Raw genomic sequence first — 20,425 nt, forward strand, 5'->3', positions numbered from 1 at the left:
AAAAATATTACAAAATCCAACTCTGTAATCCACCTTCCTTGGAGTAGAATGGATGCATATGAAATGCAAGACGCCATCTGTGTTGGGCTTAAAGTGCAATTCCAGCTTCATTATAACTAGTCTTAAAACTGTCCCCTCCCCCTCCTTACACCTATGCTAACCTGTGTAAGAACGATGTACAGTAAAACCTTGGATTGCGAGCATAATTCGTTCCGGAAGCATGCTTGTAATCCAAAGCACTCTTATATCAAAGCAAATTTCCCCATAAGAAATAATGGAAACTCAGATGATTCGTTCCACAACCATTTATTCATAAGTCCTTCAGTTTATAGTCCATATAAAAAGATTATAGCATTGCGATAGGTTATATAACCATAAAATGTCCATCCACAAATAGCCGCTTCCACAAGGGGATAAGAAGCAAAATCCAGTAGGAGCTACAGAGTATCAAAGAGAAGAAAGGCGCCTCTAAGTGTAGCAATATGGTTCCATTTAATGAAGGTACAACATTTAGCAACTCACATGGTTGATGAATAAAACAGGCACATCTAAGTATGCAGGCATCCGGGGTAAAGCTGTCCACATGGACTATCTTCTGCACCGCCGGCTGCCAGTCTGTAATCCTGACCGGGAAGACCACTGCAGTAAAGCGATCTAAAAGCGAGGGGCAGCATGGAAGGGATGACGTAGATGGTGGTGCAGAGGATGGTCTATGTGGACAGCTTTAGCCTGGATGCCTGCATGTGCCTTTTCCAATCATCAACCATGTGAGTTGCTAAATGTTGTACCTTCATTAAATGTAACCATATTGCTACACTTAGAGGCGCCTCTCTTCTCTTTTATACTCAGCTGTGACTTGAAGCTACTTGTATATCAAGACATCGCTTGTAAACCAAGTCAAAATTTATTTGAAAATTTTGCTTGTCTTGCAAAGCGCTCTTAAACCAAGTTACTCTCAAACCAAGGTTTTACTGTATATACTTATTTTAAAACTGCCCTGGCCCGATCATGTGATCCAGCTTCTGTGTCAGCCAGTGCTGCTGCAGGGAAGAGCTGGGAGTGCAAACTGATGGGCCATAAGAGCCTATAGGTGACGTCACCAGCTTTACTAGCCTAGAGCTCTCTTCTCCCCTGCAGCGGCTGGCTGACACAGGATCACATGATCAGACCAGAGTGGTCTGAAAATGGAGAAGTATATACATCTTTTTTACACAGGATAGTGATCATAGGTGTTAGTAGGGGGGCCAGGTTTAAGACTAGTTGGAATGAAGCAGAAATTGCATGTGTATGTGTTATACTCATATTTAGGGTGTAACATAATCAGCATCCCTCCCAATCTCTGTGACAGCAGGCGGGGGTTTTCTCCCTGCACCCACTATCACAATTCGAAAACAGCTCCTCGATCGGCGCCACATCATTCATTCAGAGTTCTGTGAATGTGTAAACTACAACTATTGTCTGCCATTGTGACGAACCGCTTAAAGTTCTCTGTGAACTGCGAGGGAGCTGGTGAGCGCTTTTGTAAGTTCATTGATCTTCCTGATCTTCAGAAACTGTCTGCATGTACAGAAGGTACAAGAGTCTGCAGGATCCTGGTGATGCACCCGCAATCTGCTGATCGCATGTTTTACCTGCAAAAAAATTTGCGTTTATTTTTTAGAAAATAAAGTTATTCTTTAATGCTGCTCCTTTACTGCTGCTAATTATTTTGCTTGTAAGACAGCTAAAGCTCTTGCAAATATTATGCATATATCTTAGTTTTTTCTTTTGATTGCTTTATAGATTTTCTACTTGCCTATTATGTTAAGATCTGGGGTTCAGGGGTTGCAACCTTCCTTCTGCTGAAACCCCCCGCCCCCCCCCCCCAATATTTGCATAAAAGCCCCATCTCAATACAGAAAAGCACACAGGAGCCTTGGCTGTCCCAGATGGCTCTCCTTATTGGCTGAGATGCTGCTGCGGGGGCCATTGGTTCCCACTGCTCTGTCTCAGTCAATGAGGAGAGAATGGGGGGCGGGGCCAAGCTGCGGCTCTGTGTCTTATGGACGCATAGAGAAGGGCTTGGGAGCGAACATGCACCTGTGCCCCCAGAGCAAGCAGCTTGCTATTGGTGGGGGGAGGGAGGGACTGGTCAAGGGGGAGGAGGCGGGGGAGGAGGCGGGAGCGTTGGCGGGGGACTGGACCCAAGAAGAGGATTGGGGTTGCTTTGTGCAAAACCACTGCACAGAGCAGGTAAGTATAACATGTTTTTATTTGAAAATAAAAAAGTAAAAAAAACCCTAAAGATTTATTATCACTTTAACATTAAGGGTATCCTTGTTCTCTTCAGGATGCTGGTGCTGGTCTGTTAGCAGCAGCAATGATCGCTGTTGTTCCGGGCTACATCTCCCGTTCTGTGGCTGGATCATATGATAATGAAGGTAACCAGGGAAACTTTATATCCTAAAAACTCAAAGCTTTAATGTCGGATTATCTGTATCTTTATGTTTTTGGTGCTTCTTCACCCTACCCAGGTATAGCCATTTTCTGCATGCTCCTGACATACTACATGTGGATCAAGGCTGTGAAGACCGGTTCCATTTACTGGGCAACCATGTGTGCCCTGGCCTATTTTTACATGGTGAGCTTGAACCCCTAGTAATCTGGGCATTTCTTTCCTGCTAAGAATGCAAATGAACAAATGTTTAATGATAAATGTTTCTGATGGTTGGCAGGTTTCGTCTTGGGGAGGTTATGTGTTCTTGATCAATTTGATTCCCCTTCACGTCCTTGTCCTGATGCTGACTGGCCGCTTCTCCCATCGGATCTACGTAGCTTACTGCACTGTGTACTGTCTGGGCACCATCCTGTCTATGCAGATTTCCTTTGTCGGATTCCAGGTACGTCTCTTCTATGCATTCTTGGATTTGCTGGAACATTTAATTTGCGTTTAATGCAGCAAAAGATGCCGCGTAACCCACAAATGCTTCACTCTAAAACCATAAAGTCCAAAGTAGAAAGAACTTCCACCAAATTATGCACGTGGGGCACATAGATAATTTGTTGGAAGATCTTACTACTTTGGCCTTTGTTTTGGACTTTATTATTATTAATATTTTTTATGGTAAAGGTTTGTGAATTGCACGTCCTCTTTTTGCTGCATTATTTATTGAGGGGTGGAGTGAAACCACTTTATGGTGCACACAGCAACCTCACGTTTGAGTCATTTTCAGTTTTATACTTCAATTTACAGTCGGCGGCCCTCCCCTGATTGTTCTGTTTTCTGGGTGAGCTTAGTATATAGCGCCGGGACCTGGTTCAACCTTGTTGGGAATCGATGAAAGGCTGAGCCAGTTGCCGCTCCAGGCATCTGGGTAGATCCGACCATATGGTAGGGATCTTTCACAAACCTTGACCAGGCTGAGTGACCTCAGCGGACTTTAGCCCGCTGTCAGCTGAAAATGGGTCACAGGAGAAGTATATACAAAATAGCTTTGGCTATACTACTACTCCTTTATAATGTCCCTTTTAACTAGCTTGTTTGGGTGAAGCTGGCCCTGACAAACTATTTGCTACACACAGGTGCGCCTGGTGGGTGTTCTGCATTAACTGTATGTAGCATCAGATATATATATATATATATATATATATAACAGGACTGTTTTCCAGGAGGCGGGATGGAAAGCCTCTCATCCCACAAAATACTCAGGTTGAATACTTCCATTCATAGGCACCTCTGATGATTTTTGTACCCTGCCTGCGCGTCCACATCGTGGCAGGCGGCCCCCTTTTTAAGGGGGCTATTTCCTATTATGCGGGCTATATGGAGGAGCTCGGAAGGCAATCCCCCCTAGTTTTTTGTGTGGTCCATTCGTGGGCTCTTGGTCGGCGTCCCCTTTGCGGGATCGCAGTCGGCGGCCCTCCCCTGATTGTTCTGTTTTCTGGGTGAGCTTAGTATATAGCACCGGGACTTGGAGTGGAAACCGCTTCCCCCTGCCCAATGTCCTCCTCCTGTAGGGGGCAGTATATCCTAATGGTCAAGAAGATAAGGTGCTGTGTCCGTCAATGAACATCAGAGAAATGGATTTTACGGTAACTCAAAAATCCAATTTTTGCATGCTCTAGTTTTAGTAACTCCATTGTGTCATTTTTTTATTTTTGTTAGTACAATCAATTATAGAAGTACAGTGCTTGTTTTCCTTTCTTTGTTAACTTAAAGGAGTTGTAAAGTCAGGAAGGTTTTTTTTATCTTAATGCATTCTATGCATTAAGATAAAAAGCATTCTGGGTGTAGCAGCCTCCCCAGCCCCCTCTCTGTCCTGCGATGTCCACGAGTCCTTTGGCTTTCCTGGGACTCTCCCTCCTGATTGGCTGGCTGAGATACAGCCGCCGCTCCAATGGCTCCCGCGACTGTCAGTCAGTGAGCCAATCAGAAGTGAGGGGGGAGCAAACGACAGCTCCGTGTCTGAATGGACACAGAGCTGCAGCCCAGCTCGGGTGCCCCCATAGCACGTGACCAGGAGCAGGAAGGAGGGACCCGAGAAGAGGAAGATCTGGGCTGCTCTGTACAAAACCAAAGGAGGTAAGTATAATGTGTGTTGTTTTTTTTTTTTTTTTTATATATGAGACTTTACAATCACTTTAATGTAATCTAAAACATTTTTCTCTTTCCAGCCTGTCCTGTCCTCTGAACACATGGCGGCTCTGGGTGTCTTTGGATTGTGTCAGATCCATGCATTTGTGGATTACTTGCGGAGCAAACTGAACCCCCAGCAATTTGAGATCCTCTTCAGGAGCGTCATCTCACTGGTGGGATTTGTCCTGCTGACTGCGGGGGCCGTTCTCATGCTGACAGGTAGGAGGCCATGAAATCTTATCAGAATGACCCCCATGTATGTGAGCAAAATGACCAGGTCTTCTAAACTGGGCTTTCAATGTACTGGGACTTTGCACACATGAATGGTGTTGTATGATACTTTGGTTCCTTCTTGGTGTCCTTAAATAGCCTTAAAGCCTAACTTCAGGTTTAAAAAAGAAGTGTAGGATTAAAAAAAAATAAAAAAAAAAAGATTCTCACCAAGGTGGATGCAGCACAATCCATTGCTGCATCTGTCCCCCGCTGGCTCTGTAGTGAGAACTGAGCGATTGAACACCGCTGAGTGCTTAGTTCCCACACTCCGCAGAGAGTAGTGACTGTTTTTTTCCCCTCCAGCACTCACTGAAGTGCTGGGCTGTGAAAGGGGGTGGGAGGGGCTGGTTCAAGCTTTTCTGGGAATCCATGAAAGGCTGAGCCAGGTGCTGCTCCAGGCATCTGGGTAGATCCCGACTATATGGTAGGGATCTTTCACAAACATTGACCAGGCAGAGTGATGTCAGCGGACTTTAGCCCGCTGTCAGCTGAAAATGGGTCACAGGAGAAGTAGATCCAAAATAGCTTTGGCTATACTTCTCCTTTTTAACCACTTTACCACCGGAGGATTTTGCTGTCTTCCGTCCAGGCCACTTTTTGCGATACGGCGCTGTGCGACTTTAACTGACAATTGCGTGGTCGTGCGACGCCGTACCCAAACGAAATTTACATCTTTTTTTTTTTCCCACAAACAGAGCTTTCTTTTGGTGGTATTTGATCACCTGTGCGATTTTTACTTTTTGCGCTATAAACAAAAAAGTGCGTTTATTTTGAAAAAATAACAATATTTTTAACATTTTTTTTATATGAAATTCCCCCCAAAAAAATGTAAAAATCTAATTTTTTTTACATTTTTGGCCAATATGTTTTCTGCTACCTATGTTTGGTAAAAAAAATCACAATAAGCGTATTTTGATTGGTTTGCGCAAAAGTCATTGCCTTTACTAACTAAGGGAAAGATTTCTGTCATTTTTGGTGTTTTTTTTTTTTTTTTAACGCGTAATGGCGGTGATCTGCAATTTTTTTTGCGGGACTGCGACATTGCGGGGGACAGATCGGACCCCTGACTGACATTTTTGACACTTTTGGGGGTACCAGTGACATTTCTACAGTAATCAGTGCTATAAATATGCACTGTTACTGTAAAAATGACACTGGCAGTGAAGGGGTTAATTTTATTGGAGAGGGAGGGGTTAATGTATGCCTGGTGCTTACTGACGTGTGTGGGGGGAGGTGACTTTGTGAGACAGGGACAGATCGGATGTCCAGCTATGCTGAACACTCCGATCTGTTAGTCCCTGTCACTATGGAGATCCGCCCGCTCTGTTTACACAGGCGGGCGGATCTCCTCACTCGATTCCCCGACGATCGGGGCAGATCGCCGCTGCTCCTCCCCTGGCCCGACTCGTGAGCACCGCCTACAGGGGGAGGAGTCCAGCGACGTAGGTCTACGTCGCTGGACGGGATCGTGCCACTTTGCCGCAGTACGCTCCATGTGAGCGGTGGGCAAGTGGTTAATGTCCCTTTTTAACTAGCTTGTTTGGGTGAAGCTGGCCCTAACATACTATTTGCTACACTAACAGGTGCACCTGCTGGGCGTACTGCATAACTTGTATGTAGCATCAGCTACATGTATATAGGGCTGTTTTCCAAGAGCAGGATGGAAAGCCTCCCGTCCCGTCCCCTGGAACAAAATACTTAGGTTGAATACTTCCATTCATAGGGTGCTTTGTATTCGCTGAGTAAAAACAAGCTTCCTCTGATTGGCTGAGCCAGAGATAGTGACATAATTTGCCCACCTCTGCCTCAGGTATTCAGAGAATGCAAATCCACCTGTGAATTGCTTAGGCTCAACCCAGCTCTGTTTTGTTTTCAGGAGTGGGACAGAGAATACAAATGGCTGGGAAGCATTCAACTGGACTATTTTGTTCCCCGAGTGGGGCCGGAAGAATTTCTCCCCACTCCTGAAAGCCAACACTGTATACATGTAGCTTATACTACATACAGTTTATGCAGTGCGCCTGTTAGTGTAACAAATAGTTCCAAGCTTACCCAAACAAATTAGTTAAGACATTGTACTTGGAGTTTGGCTTTAAGATATTGGAGACATCGGATGATATAAACAGGATTAGTTGGAAGGATTTGGGTACAGTACAGAGGTTTGTAAGTAGGTAACTGGGCTTTCTTGTATTAGAGTATAACTTTTTGCTTTTCTTGACATTTTGGGGTAGATTCACTAAAGCTGGAGCTCTCGGAATCTGGTGCAGCTGTGCATGGTATCCAATCAGCTTCTGACCTCAGCTTGTTCAATTAGGCTTTGGCAATATAACTTTGAAACTGATTGGTTTCTATGCAGAGTTGCACCAGATTTTGCACGCTCCAGTTTTAGTAAATAACCCCCTTCATGACTTTCTCTTTGCACAGGTAAAATCTCTCCATGGACTGGCCGATTCTATTCCCTCCTGGATCCGTCTTATGCCAAGAACAATATTCCTATCATTGCGTCCGTTTCGGAGCATCAGCCTACCACCTGGTCCTCTTACTACTTTGACTTGCAGCTCCTCGTCTTCATGTTTCCAGGTTAGAGAAATGTCATGCTCTTTACCCTGTAAAAACAAAATGGGGAAGGCTTTCTGACGTATTCTGTTCTTTCCCTTGTAGTGGGTCTGTATTACTGCTTCAGTAATCTGTCCGATGCCAGAATATTCATTATCATGTATGGTGTCACCAGTATGTACTTCTCCGCTGTCATGGTAAGATCTGTGGCTGTGCCTTTAACATAACACACTGCTAGGTTATAGCTAGAGGCTTGTTGGTGTTGTGCATCAGCTGATATATAGCGATTGATCCCTTTCCACACAGGTGCGTCTGATGCTGGTCTTGGCCCCTGTTATGTGTATTCTGTCCGGTATTGGGGTATCTCAGGTGTTGTCTACGTATATGAAGAACCTTGATATAAGCCGTCCTGATAAGAAGACAAAAAAACAACAGGATTCAACCTATCCAATTAAGAATGAGGTAAGTTTTTCTGACATATGGTTAATTCAAAAAAAAATATATATATATATATATATATATATATATATATATATATATATATATATATATATATATATATATATATATATATATATATATATATATATATATATATAATTTTCCTAATGTTCTTTCAAAGGTATCACATTAACCACTTGTTAACTAGACAAGTTTTAATTTGTATTTTTTGCTAGCAAATTACTTAGATCCCCCAACGATATTATATATATATATATATATATATATATATATATATAATATATATTGTATGTATGTATGTATGTGTGTATGTGTGTGTGTATGTATATGTATATATATATATATAGTGTGTGTGTGTGTGTGTGTGTGTATGTATATATATATATATATATATATATATATATATATATATATGTGTTTGTGTATGTATGTCTCCAAAATAAAGCAGTGTAATTTTTGTAAAAACAAGGAGCAAGAAAACCACTAAATAAATAATGGTCCAAATCCTACTCACCCAGCGCTATATATAAAATAAAAAATGTCAGACCATATAGGTCGAAGCTGCTGCTATAAATCACAAAGTAATCAATAAGAGGATGTAACAGATTCACTAATAAGGAAAATCTATAACCCTAGCAACGCTAATATAACTTGGCATGAATAAATATTCATACATATATAAAATAATAATCAAGTGAAAAACAATAGTGCCCACTGAGAAGTGGCCGCATGCATTAAATCGAAGTCCTAAATATAAACAACCAAATGATATGCGTATTAAAGTCCAACTTTAAGTGCAGATATCAAACATATGTGACGTAGATGTGCAGAATATCTTTATACACCAATGCACCTCCACCATCAAGATGTGCCACCCCCGTCAGAATGGACACTCACCAGACTGATGATCAATATAAGCCAAAGGATTTGTATTTATGTTCATCCAGTTCTGAGATTTATTCAGCTCTGTCACTATTCAGAATCCTATTAGGCAGTCACATTTTGGGCCTTGTCACACCTATGCATTTTGATGCACTCTATGGGGTTGATTTACTAAAACTGGAAAGTGCAAAACCTGGTGCAGCTCTGCATTGAAACAAATCAGCTTCCATTGTAATTTTTGTGCCTAGAGGTTCATAGCAGTATTTCTGAAGTGTGAAATCATCTAAGACACTTTGCCTCTTACTGGCATGACATTTGGTGATGTCAGTACTGTGCTCCTCACTGCTCTGCTTGCTGGAGAGGAAGCTGTACCCGGAGAGGAAGCTGTACCCGGAGAGGAAGCTGTACCCGGAGAGGAAGCTGTACCCGGAGAGGAAGCTGTACCCGGAGAGGAAGCTGTACCCGAGGACCCGCAGTCCAAGGATCTCTCCGCTTCTGTTATATCTATTCAGTAGATTTGTGCTTTCTGAGCAACTCCTGATGCTTCTCAAATACCACCACACTAGAAATTAAATCTTAAGGTAGGAATAGAAAAAATAAATGCACAGTTATGATGAAATGTGTCATACAATTGTGATAACTCTTTACTTTTTGTTTTTCAAAACTGGAAAACATTACTAAATTTTTTATTTTTATCCTGTTTATTCCACCATTAGAAGAAACTGAAGCACTTTTCATAAACATTCTGTTTCTCATCGGTGGTTGGATTCCCTCATATGTCCTAATGCAGACTTCTCTTTTGCCGACAGGTTGCCAGCGGTATGATCATGGTCATGGCTTTCTTCCTGGTCACTTACACATTCCATTCCACTTGGGTCACCAGCGAAGCATATTCTTCCCCTTCTATCGTGCTGTCTGCACGTGGTGGGGACGGAAGCCGGATTATCTTTGATGATTTCAGAGAAGCCTACTACTGGCTAAGGCACAACACACCAGAGGTGAGGGATTGGTACTCTTGTATTGATTGATTATTGATGCTTTTGTGGTGTAGGAAAGGAAAGTTGGCACACCCATTCTAAAATATTCAACGTTCAATGGAAAAAGAGAAACTTGCTAGTAAGCTTTTATTGGCATTAGAGATTGACGGTTGATATGTTGGATATGTCAACACAATGAGCTACTAAAAGAAAGGGAGCTCCCCAAGCCCTCCCACACTGGAAGAGTGGTGAACACACATGAACTCCATCCGTCCTTCCAAGGAACGTGCAATTTCCCAACGTAGAGGTGCACCCCATACATTCATTCAAGATTTGGGACTCCTAGATATCTGTTCCAGGTTGGCCCCTTTAAATCGGACGATGCATATTCTGCTCTAGTGTAGAGATTAAGACGTTCTGTCATAGGGCTCTGGTTGACAAGACAAATAGAATAATGGGGACAAAGGCACAGTTCCTGGAAACTGCTTTATTTCTATGATGGTCATATAAATAAATTATCATTACTCTGTTACAACTGTTTTGTGATTTATGCATGTGTTTAAAGATGCATTTTATTCTAATGTTTTTTATTTTTTTTATTTTTTTCTGAGGATTTTGGATGAGATCTCCAGTCTGACCTTTGATGTTACCATGCATGATACTCGCATTGTTTTGTACATTGCTTTGAAGCTGTCACATATTACACCATACATGTGTTTTTTTGCAACCATTGGCTGTAGAGGCCTCAATTATTCTGAATAAAAAATGTATGCTTTAAAGTGGTTGTATGCTTTAAAATGGTTGTAAAGGCAGAAAGTTTTTTTTTTTTCTTTTTTTTTTTTTTTACACCTTTTAACCACTTTACCACTAGAGCATTTTGCTGTCTTACGTCTGGGCCACTTTTTGCGATTCGGCGCTGTGCGATTTTAACTGACAATTGCGCGGTCATGCGACGCCGTACCCAAACAAAATTTACGTCCTTTTTTCCCCACAAACAGAGCTTTCTTTTGGTGGTGTTTGATCACCTGTGCGATTTTTACTTTTTGCGCTATAAACAAAAAAAGAGCGTTTATTTTTAAAAAATAACAATATTTTTAAAATTTTTTTATATGAAATTCCCCCCAAAAAAGATGTAAAAAACAATTTTTTTTTTAAATTTTTGGCCAATTTGTTTTCCGCTACCCATGTTTGGTAAAAAAAAATCGTAATAAGCGTATTTTGATTGGTTTGCGCAAAAGTTATTGCTTTTACTAACTAAGGAAAAGATTTATGTCATTTTTGGTGTTTTTTTTTTGTTTTTTTTTTTTTTTTTTTTTTTTTTTTGTTTTTTGGCGGGACTGCGACATTGCGGCGGACAGATCAGACCCTTGACTGACATTTTTGGCACTTTTGGGGGGACCAGTGACATTACTGCAGTAATCAGTGCTATAAATATGCACTGTTACTGTAAAAATGACACTGGCAGGGAAGGGGTTAATTTTATTGGAGAGGGAGGGGTTAATGTATGCCTGGTGCTTACTAACGTGTGGGGGGGGAGGTGACTGAGTGAGCCAGGGACAGATCGAATGTTCAGCTATGCTGAACACTCCGATCTGTCACTCCCTGTCACTTCGGAGATCCGTCCGCTCTGTTTACACAGGCGGGCGGATCTCCAAACTGGATTCCCCGACGATCGGGGCAGAGCAGCGGCAATCGCTACTGCTCCTCCCCTGGCCCGACTCCCGCTGTGAATGAAAACAGCGGGAGCGCGCCTCCTACAGGGGGAGGAGTCTGGCGACGTAGGTCTACGTCGTCCGACCTACAAGAGCCACTTTGCCGCAGTAGTACTACGGTACTCAGCGGTAAAGTGGTTAAAGAGCTTGTAAACCTGCTGGAAAAAAAGCAAGATAAAGGCATAATGTGCTAGTATGCATTGCATACTAGCACATTATGAAATACCTTAGAACGAAGCATGGTCACCGCTGAGAGGGCTGACATCTTTTCCCATCCTTTCTTCCCAGATTTACCAACTACTGCCCATGAAATATTGGTTTCATTCTCCAGCATCAGCCTTAATCAGCTCCTGAGCACTGCTACGTGATCAATCTCTTCTCCTGTAGTAAATCAACACCTATGGCTTTGGCAGTCACTGAAATGTAAAGCTCATTTTGTGTTGTCTTTGTCTTTTAAGGATGCTAAAGTCATGTCATGGTGGGATTATGGGTACCAGATTACAGCGATGGCCAATCGAACAATTCTAGTGGACAATAACACTTGGAATAACACGCACATTTCCAGAGTGGGCCAGGTGAGTTATTTGCTGTTAAATGGACTCTATTTAGTCTCTTCTGGAAAGCAGGTAGGCTCTAAGGTTTATAGTGTTGTAAACTAGTTTCACAGACACGTGGCTTCATATAAAAGATTTGGCTTAAGTGCCCCAAAATGGGTATTAATTGAAAGACTTGAAATGGCTACTTCCATCAGACCCTTATGTTTGTCCTGTGACAGATTCCCTTTTAGGGTCCCTTCAGACCCAAGTTTGTTAGTGACTTTGACCAAGGCAGGTTCTGTGCTGTTCAGTTGCCAAATTATAGGTGGTTATGTAACTGAGATATCAGTCTGCTCAAGGATCTTGGCAGGGAAGCGTAAGTTGGAAATGGTGCGAAAATTGTTTAAATTGTCCAGATCCATGTTGGGTTTTTTTTTTGGTACCCGGGTGATGGTGGCAGTTTTGAAGATTGTTGGTACAAAACTGTTAAAGGAGTCATTTATGATATTGCGATGCTGTACCCAAATAAAATTGAAGTCCTTTTTTCCCCCCACAAATAGAGATTTCTTTTGGTGGTATTTGATCACCTCTGCGATTTATTTATTTATTTATTTATTTGCGCTATCAACCAAAAAAAAAAAGACAATTTTGAAAAAAAAAATAGAATATTTTTCACGTTCTGCTATATTACATTCTGAAAAAAATTTTAAAATCTAAATTTTTTAACATTTTAGGCCACTTTGTTTTCTGCTACATATATGTGTATATGTGTGTGTGTGTATGTATGTGTGTGTGTGTGTGTGTGTGTATATGTATATATATATATATATATATATATATATATTTTTTTTTTTTTTTTTTTTTTTTTTGCGGGAATGCGACATTGCGCCGGACAGATGGGACACCTAACTGATTCTTTTGAGGGGACCAGTGACATTACTACAGTAGTCAGTGCTAAAAATATGCACTGTTACTGTAATAATGACACTGGCAGGGAAGGGGTTAACAGTATAGGTGATCAAGGGGTTAAATGTGACCCTAGGGGAGTGATTCTAACTGTATGGAGTTATGGGATCCTATATAGAAGGATCACAGGAGCTGTGATCATTCCAGAGAGAACGGTCAGCCGTGTTTACAACAGCCGACCGTCCTTCTCTCTCAGCGGGGACGATCGAGAGTGTCAGGCGGCAATCGGAGCCGCCTGACACGCATCGGCTTCCCCGCTGACGAGCAGGGATGGGAGCACGCTGCCAGTGGCACGCTCCTGCCCCCTACCTCCTTCCAGGCAAATGACGTATGCATACATGGTTTTGCCTGGGAGAGCCACTCTGCCGCCGTGTGTGTGTGTGTATGTATGTATGTGTGTATGTGTATATATATATATATATATATATATATATATATATATATATATATATACAGTATGCGTTCGGCAAGTGGTTACATTTGACTAGTTAGAGCCTACTGTATGTGTAACTACTTTTTTCCTGCAGGCCATGGCGTCCACGGAAGAAAAAGCCTATGAGATTATGAGGGAGCTGGATGTCAGTTATGTCCTTGTTATATTTGGAGGCCTTACTGGATATTCTTCAGATGGTGAGAATAAAGTCTTTAAATCCTTCCAGCCAGGGAGGTTGGTCCCTCAAGAGATTGTAATGTTTGTATTGCATGGACTTCTTGACTAATTATCTGTCGCTGTGATTGCATGATTGGGAACCCATCTTACTGACTACGATTGTCAACCATGCGCAGTCACAGTGCTTGGGCTGCCAAGCACAAAGTTATGCCAGTTGAACATATACAGTACAGCAAACTGAGCCAACAGAAGAAAATTTGAAATCAAATATTTGGTTTGACTACCCTTAGTATCGATTCTTACACTTGCACAAAGTCAGGGATTTTGTAGGATTAGGGTCAGGTGTTTGATGAACTAAATATACCAAATAGTTGCTAATGATCATCAATTTAGTATGTAGGCTGAAACACGAACCGCTGTATTGGAGGCTTAAAACTGGGTGAGGAACAACCAAACTCTGCTACTAAGGTGAGGTTGTGGAAGACAGTTTCATGTCACAGGTCACACACCATGGCAAGAACAAACACAGCAACAATACACAAGGGAGTTATCCTGTATCAGCAAGGTCTCTCCCTGTTAAAGACTTCAAAACAGACTGAGTTCAAGATGTGCTGTTCAAGCTCTTTTGAAGAAGCACAAAGAAATGGGCAATATTGAGGACCATAGACTGCTCGGCTAAGGAAACGTAACGCAGCTGCTGAAAGACACATCATGCTAACTTCCCTTCAACATTGGAAGATTTTCCAACAGTGCCATCAGCACACAACTGGTGGAAACCAGTGGGACCCAGGTACACCCATCTACTGTCTGGGAAGTCTGTCCAGAAATGCACTTGGTTGAGGAATTGCAGCCAAAAGAGCCATAGCTCTGACATGGAAACAAGACTAAGGCTGGCCATATATGTTCAATTTTCTTGTACAATTTTCCTTTTTAGATTAGATTTACCAAAAACCATATAATATGAAGTCAAACAAACTAAACAACTTTCAATTGTATCCAGCTGTATCCAATTGTATGGCCAGCCTAAGGATAGGTTCACATATGTGTAAATTGGATGTGTTTTGAATCGTATCCAATTCGCATTACATGTGATAGAACATTGCTTTCTATTGTGCCTGTTCACATATGTCCAGTGCAGCCGGAATGCGGATTCAGTGTGAACTGAAAGAGTCCTGTCAGTTTTCTGAGCCGTGCGGTCCAGCTGAGGTGCAAATTCAGGCCCATTGACTTCTGTGGTAAGGCTTCTGAATTGCACATGTTGTGAACAGGATAAAGTCCTGACCTGGTCCTGCTGCAGTCCTGACCAAAAATTGACCTGAAACACTGAACAACTACTTTGTCAATTAGCTGTGAAAACGTTGCTTCAATTCTCACCAGCACATGTGTGAACCTCGCCTAAGTGACTCAACTATGCACGAAAACGTAGGAACCGGGGTGCAGAAAAATGGTAGCAGGTGCTCTGGACTGATGAGTCCAGATATTAAATATTTGGCTGTAATAGGAGGCACTTTGTTGGCTAAGGGCTGGAGAGCGGTACAATGAGTATTGGGCAACTGTGAAACATGGTGGAGGTTCCTTGCAAGTTTGGTGATGCATTTCTGCAAATGGAGTTGGAGATTTGGTCAGGATCAATGGTGTCCTCAATGTTAACAATACAGATAGATACTTATCCATCATGCCATACCACCAGGGAGGCGTATGATTGCCCCCAAATTTATTCTGCGGCAGGACAACAGCCCCAAACGTACAGCCAATGTCATTAAGAACTATCTTCGGTGTAAAGAAGAGCAAGGAGTCCTAGAAGTGATGGGGTTTGACCCCCACAGATCCCTGATCTCACCATCATGGAGTCCGTCTGGGATTACATGAAGAGACAGGAGGATTTGAGGAAGCCGACATCCTCGGAGGATCTGTGCTTAGTTCTCCAAGATGTTTGGAACAACCTACCTGCCGGGTTCCTTCAAAAACTGTGCAAGTGTGCCTGGAAGAATTGATGCTGTTTTAAAGGCAAAGGGTGGTCACACCAAATATTTGATTGGATTTATATTTCTTGATCTTCTGTTCATTTACTTTCCATTTTGTTAATTGATAAGAAAAAATAAGTAAACTAACACTTCTATTTCTCAAGAAATTCTTCATTTACAGCATTTTTTTACACCTGCCTAAAACTTTTTTGCACAGTACTGTATATGTGGCACTGCCAGGGCTGGCATTAAGGAGTTAATAAATCCTAATATAATCTCTACCTATGATCTCTAGGGCTTTTTTTTGTTTTATACGGGTTAAAAGTGTGTTTTGGTTGCCTTTTGCTACAACTTTTATCCTCTTAGTTTTTCTAACTTTTATATTCTGAAGAGGGTTAGTCCACAATTCCAATATTTTTTAGTTTTCTATTTTTTTTGCCTGCCTTTTTATTTGCTTTAAGATGAGTTGAATTGATCAGCACGTTTTTGTTTACAGATATCAACAAGTTTTTGTGGATGGTGAGAATTGGTGGAAGCACAGACACGGGAAAACACATCAAAGAACATGATTACTACACGCCGACTGGGGAGTTCCGTGTGGACAGGGAAGGCTCCCCGGTTCTTCTTAATTGCCTTATGTACAAGATGTGCTATTATCGCTTTGGCCAAGTTTACACAGAAGCCAGTGAGTGTCCTCATAGACTTTCCTTATCTATTGGTATAATGTCTTCATCCTTCTGTCACTGTCAGGCCATGTGGCTTTACTGTTAACATATACCTATATATCCGCCATTACTGGCTGTGGATTTGTACTTGCTAATAATCTACCTTTTCCATATCCTGACATCTACATATAGTAAAAAAAAAAAAAGTGAAGATAAAGTTTGCATTATTTCAACATCTCCATTAACCTTCTTTTTTCAAACTACAGAGAGACCTCCAGGTTACGATCGTGTGAGAAATGCTGAGATTGGAAACAAAGACTTTGAGCTCGATGTCTTGGAGGAAGCCTACACCACTGAGCACTGGCTTGTCAGGATATACAAAGTATGTAATTTTTCCTCAAACTCTTTAGTTATCTTTTAAACTAAAAGCGTTAAATGGTCCTTTTTGGTTTTTAAACCATAGGCCATACTGCAAGTGCCATAGGGATGCATGTTCCTCTAGGTCAGTGGTCTCCAAACTGCAGCCTGGGGGCCAGATATGGTCCTTTGCTTGCCTTTATCCTGCCCTTGGGGCACTTTATCTCCCACTGGTGCAAGAAACTATTCCTCCCACTGACCCCAACAATGGGGCGTAATTTCTGTTACTGACCTCAACAATGGGGCGTAATTTCTGTTACTGACCTCAACAATGGGGCATTATTCCTCCGACTGACACCAATAGGGCGCAATATTCCTCCCACTGGCGCCCAAGGATGGGGCGCAGTGGTCCCTCCCCGCTGGCGCCCAAGGATGGGGCGCAGTGGTCCCTCCCGCTGGTGCCCAAGGATGGGGCGCAGTGGTCCCTCCCGCTGGCGCCCAAGGATGGGGCGCAGTGGTCCCTCCCGCTGGCGCCCAAGGATGGGGCGCAGTGGTCCCTCCCGCTGGCGCCCAAGGATGGGGCGCAGTGGTCCCTCCCGCTGGCGCCCAAGGATGGGGCGCAGTGGTCCCTCCCGCTGGCGCCCAAGGATGGGGGCGCAGTGGTCCCTCCCGCTGGCGCCCAAGGATGGGGGCGCAGTGGTCCCTCCCGCTGGCGCCCAAGAATGGGGGCGCAGTGGTCCCTCCCGGCTGGCGCCCAAGGATGGGGCGCAGTGGTCCCTTCCCTCTGGCGCCCAAGCATGGGGCGCAGTGGTCCTTCCCGCACACCCCAAACCCTTCTCTGCACTTAGTTTGCAGTCCAGGGTCCAGTACGTTTCTGTCCACTGGTTCAGGTGCGATTCGGGTGCAAATTTTTACCTGAATTCGCACCCGAATCAGACCTAAAAACGCACAGGACCTTTTTTTAAAACCGCTCCGTGGCTGCCCTGGACATGTGTAAACCCGCTCCATTGAGAGCCGGTCACATTCCCATTTTAAGCAAATTGGATGCGGGCAAAAACTCGCAGATATGGGAAACCAGCCTTAGACTTAAATGATAACAATCCGTAGCATCTGCAGCCACACCTCTTCGCACATTTAGTGACTAATATAAAATGCATATTTAATAGAACAGTAAAATCTGACAAATTATGAAATTCTCACCAACAGGTTAAAGATCTGGATAACCGCGGATTATCACGGACATAACGTTGCCTTCAGCTTTAACACAAACAGCACTGAAAGAGCCCTTGCCTGTGAACCAGAATTTTTTTTATACTGTTTCTATTGACAGGAAGAATGGAACTTGATTGGCCTCAGCGATGCACCGCTCGCTGTCCATGCAGAGCAGAGTGCTTCTTACCAATATGAATGTGTTGCCAAATGGTTGAAATTGTGGTTTAAACTTTATGGTGGTCAATTAAAGTTGGGGATAAAAATTTTTGTTTTCATTGTTTCTTTCTTTAATGCGTATCTTGGGAGAATTCGATTTTTGTTTCTAGGCCCCCCATGGTTTAAGGGGTATATTACATAATCTCACTTTAAGGTTCTGGAACCCTACATGTAGTTGTTTCCATGTATATGAACTCCTTGGGTTTTTTTTTTTTTTTTTCATGGTATTGGCAAATAAATCACTTTGGCTACGTTCACGTTAGTGTAGCGGACCGCGGGCAGAATCACTGCGATTCTGCCCGCGATCCGGAAATCATTGCAAATCGCGGGACGTCTGTGCGTTGCCGTTGATTTGCAATGGCACCCCAAACGCTGTGCGATGTTGCCGCGTTTTTGGCCTGCCAAATCGCGGTAACATTGCGCAAACAAAATCGTGGGTCGCATGATGCCCCAAAGAAGCTCTTGTACCTTTTTTTGGGCGTCACGTGACCTGCGATATTTTGTTTGCGTGACGTTACTGCGATTCGGCAGGCGGAAATCGCGGGCACATCGCACAGCGTTTGGGGTGCCATTGCAACGCACAGGCGTCCCGCAATTTGCAATTATTTCCGGATCGCGGGCAGAATCGTGGTGATTCTGCCCGCGGTCCGATACGCCCACATGTGAATGTAGCTTTAGGCAGATTTCAAGGTAGGATTTGCTCATAATTTAAACATTTATACAAAGATTGTATAGTCACACACATTCACATGCTGCTACAATGCATTACTTTTATTTTCCAAAGTCACAGAACTAGATATGAAGTTAGACAGACTTTGTGATTGTAACTGATTGCCTTGTAAAAAAAAAAAACACTCAGTTTGAAATAGAAATGAAAGGCAAAACATTTGTGTATAGAATAATAAAAAAAAAGAAAAATTATAAATCCCTTTTTTTGTAAGTGATCACCTTCCCTCCTTTCCCTGTTTTTAGCTGCATAAGAGCTGGGGGGGGGGGGGGGGGAAGAGCAGCAGCAGCACACTGAGCTTCCTATTGACCTGCTGTGGAGGACAGGTGTGTCAGGACAAGTCTAATCATTGGAGGAGGAGAACAGGCTGAGTTCCCAGCATACCTAGAGAACTGGCCACGATGTTCTCTCCTGCTTAGTGTGGTCATTTTTTGATAGGAAAGCCAAGGGACTGGCAGGAACACCAGGGATTTCACACAAAGGAAGCAATACAAAGCGAACAGGATACTTTTTCATACAAGTACGTGGTACAGCAGCCACATATCGGGAATATGAAAAGTTGGTAACAAACGCTGACCACCATTTTCTCATTTACATCTACTTTCCTCTTATAACAGCTGTGCTGGGCTGGTCTAAATGTGGCTGTGCAGTTAACTAGGCACCAGAGTAAAGTGGGGTACACACTATAAGAAAATCAAGGGAACGATCGTCCGATTTTTCCTCGTGGTCACAGCAAATCGGAACTGATGAACGAAAATTCTTGTATGCAAAAGGCTTTTTTGTTTGTCTCTGATCATGCGCAGTCTTTTTTGATTTTTATCGTTCAAAAATCGTATGAAAATGTTACACATTAAACGAAAATCGTGGTTTTTTTTTTTTTTTTTACTCATACGAGAAACATTTTGGCGTTTGTCCCTTCTAGAATTTTATTTCTGAATCGGCTGTAGAAAGTTGTGTACACACTATACGAAAATTGTACGAAAATTCTGAATCGTCTGTACACACTATACGAAAATTCTGAATCGTCTACACACTGTACGAAAATTCTGAATCGTCCGTACACACTATATGAAAATTGTACAAAAATTCTGAATCGTCTGTACACACTATATATGAAAATTGTACGAAAATTCTGAATCTTCTGTACACACTATACGAAAATTCAGAATCTTCTGTACACGCTATACGAAAGTCTTACGAAAATTCTTTGGACGAAAATGTTCGCCCGATTTTTTTCTTTTAGAGTGAACGAGCCTTAAGACCCACTGCTTTTAGTAATGCAACAGACCTGTTTAGACATGCCCTGTCTGCTTGAAAGAGCTTACACTGAAGGGTGTGGCTTTTACTCAGCTCTACCAGTACAGGGCACTGCAGCCTGAGAGCCAGAAGCAGTCTTTTGCCTTGGTATAGGAGGGTACAGGATTATAAACAGAAGGGTGTGAGGTCAGTTTGAACTTAAAGTATATTATGCTGGAAATCCTGTAAAAATAACAGCATGCTTTAGCAATCAGTGATGTGTGGTTCCTGCAACTACAGGTTGCAGGAACGAAAATCGTTTGATTCCTCCATCAACACAGTCAATAAGGGAATCCCTCCTGTGGAGCTGTTGTGTTCTCCCAGTGGGGTATGGGCACAGGGAACACAGTGATTATTGCTAGTGGCTATAGCCATCGGCAGTAATCGTATGTGAAAATC

The 20,425-nt window shown here is 42.7% G+C and overlaps 1 protein-coding gene across 1 annotated transcript in view; it reads left to right on the forward strand.

Annotated features, from left to right (window-relative positions):
• The window catches only part of STT3A (STT3 oligosaccharyltransferase complex catalytic subunit A), a 42,589-nt gene extending 24,539 nt beyond the window's left edge, over positions 1-18,050 (forward strand). The window contains exons 6-18 of the mRNA XM_082274514.1: positions 2,330-2,420; positions 2,514-2,620; positions 2,715-2,879; positions 4,654-4,834; positions 7,313-7,468; positions 7,550-7,641; positions 7,751-7,906; positions 9,598-9,786; positions 11,936-12,052; positions 13,507-13,609; positions 16,050-16,238; positions 16,485-16,600; positions 17,782-18,050. Of these exons, the coding sequence (XP_082130640.1) occupies positions 2,330-2,420; positions 2,514-2,620; positions 2,715-2,879; positions 4,654-4,834; positions 7,313-7,468; positions 7,550-7,641; positions 7,751-7,906; positions 9,598-9,786; positions 11,936-12,052; positions 13,507-13,609; positions 16,050-16,238; positions 16,485-16,600; positions 17,782-17,820 (1,701 nt within the window). The 3' untranslated portion in view covers positions 17,821-18,050. The remainder of the gene's footprint in view (positions 1-2,329; positions 2,421-2,513; positions 2,621-2,714; positions 2,880-4,653; positions 4,835-7,312; positions 7,469-7,549; positions 7,642-7,750; positions 7,907-9,597; positions 9,787-11,935; positions 12,053-13,506; positions 13,610-16,049; positions 16,239-16,484; positions 16,601-17,781) is intronic.
• The last annotated feature ends 2,375 nt before the right edge of the window (positions 18,051-20,425 follow it).

The sequence above is a fragment of the Pelophylax lessonae genome (genome assembly GCF_965119305.1).
Source record: "Pelophylax lessonae genome assembly, chromosome: 12".
Lineage (NCBI taxonomy): Eukaryota > Metazoa > Chordata > Amphibia > Anura > Ranidae > Pelophylax > Pelophylax lessonae.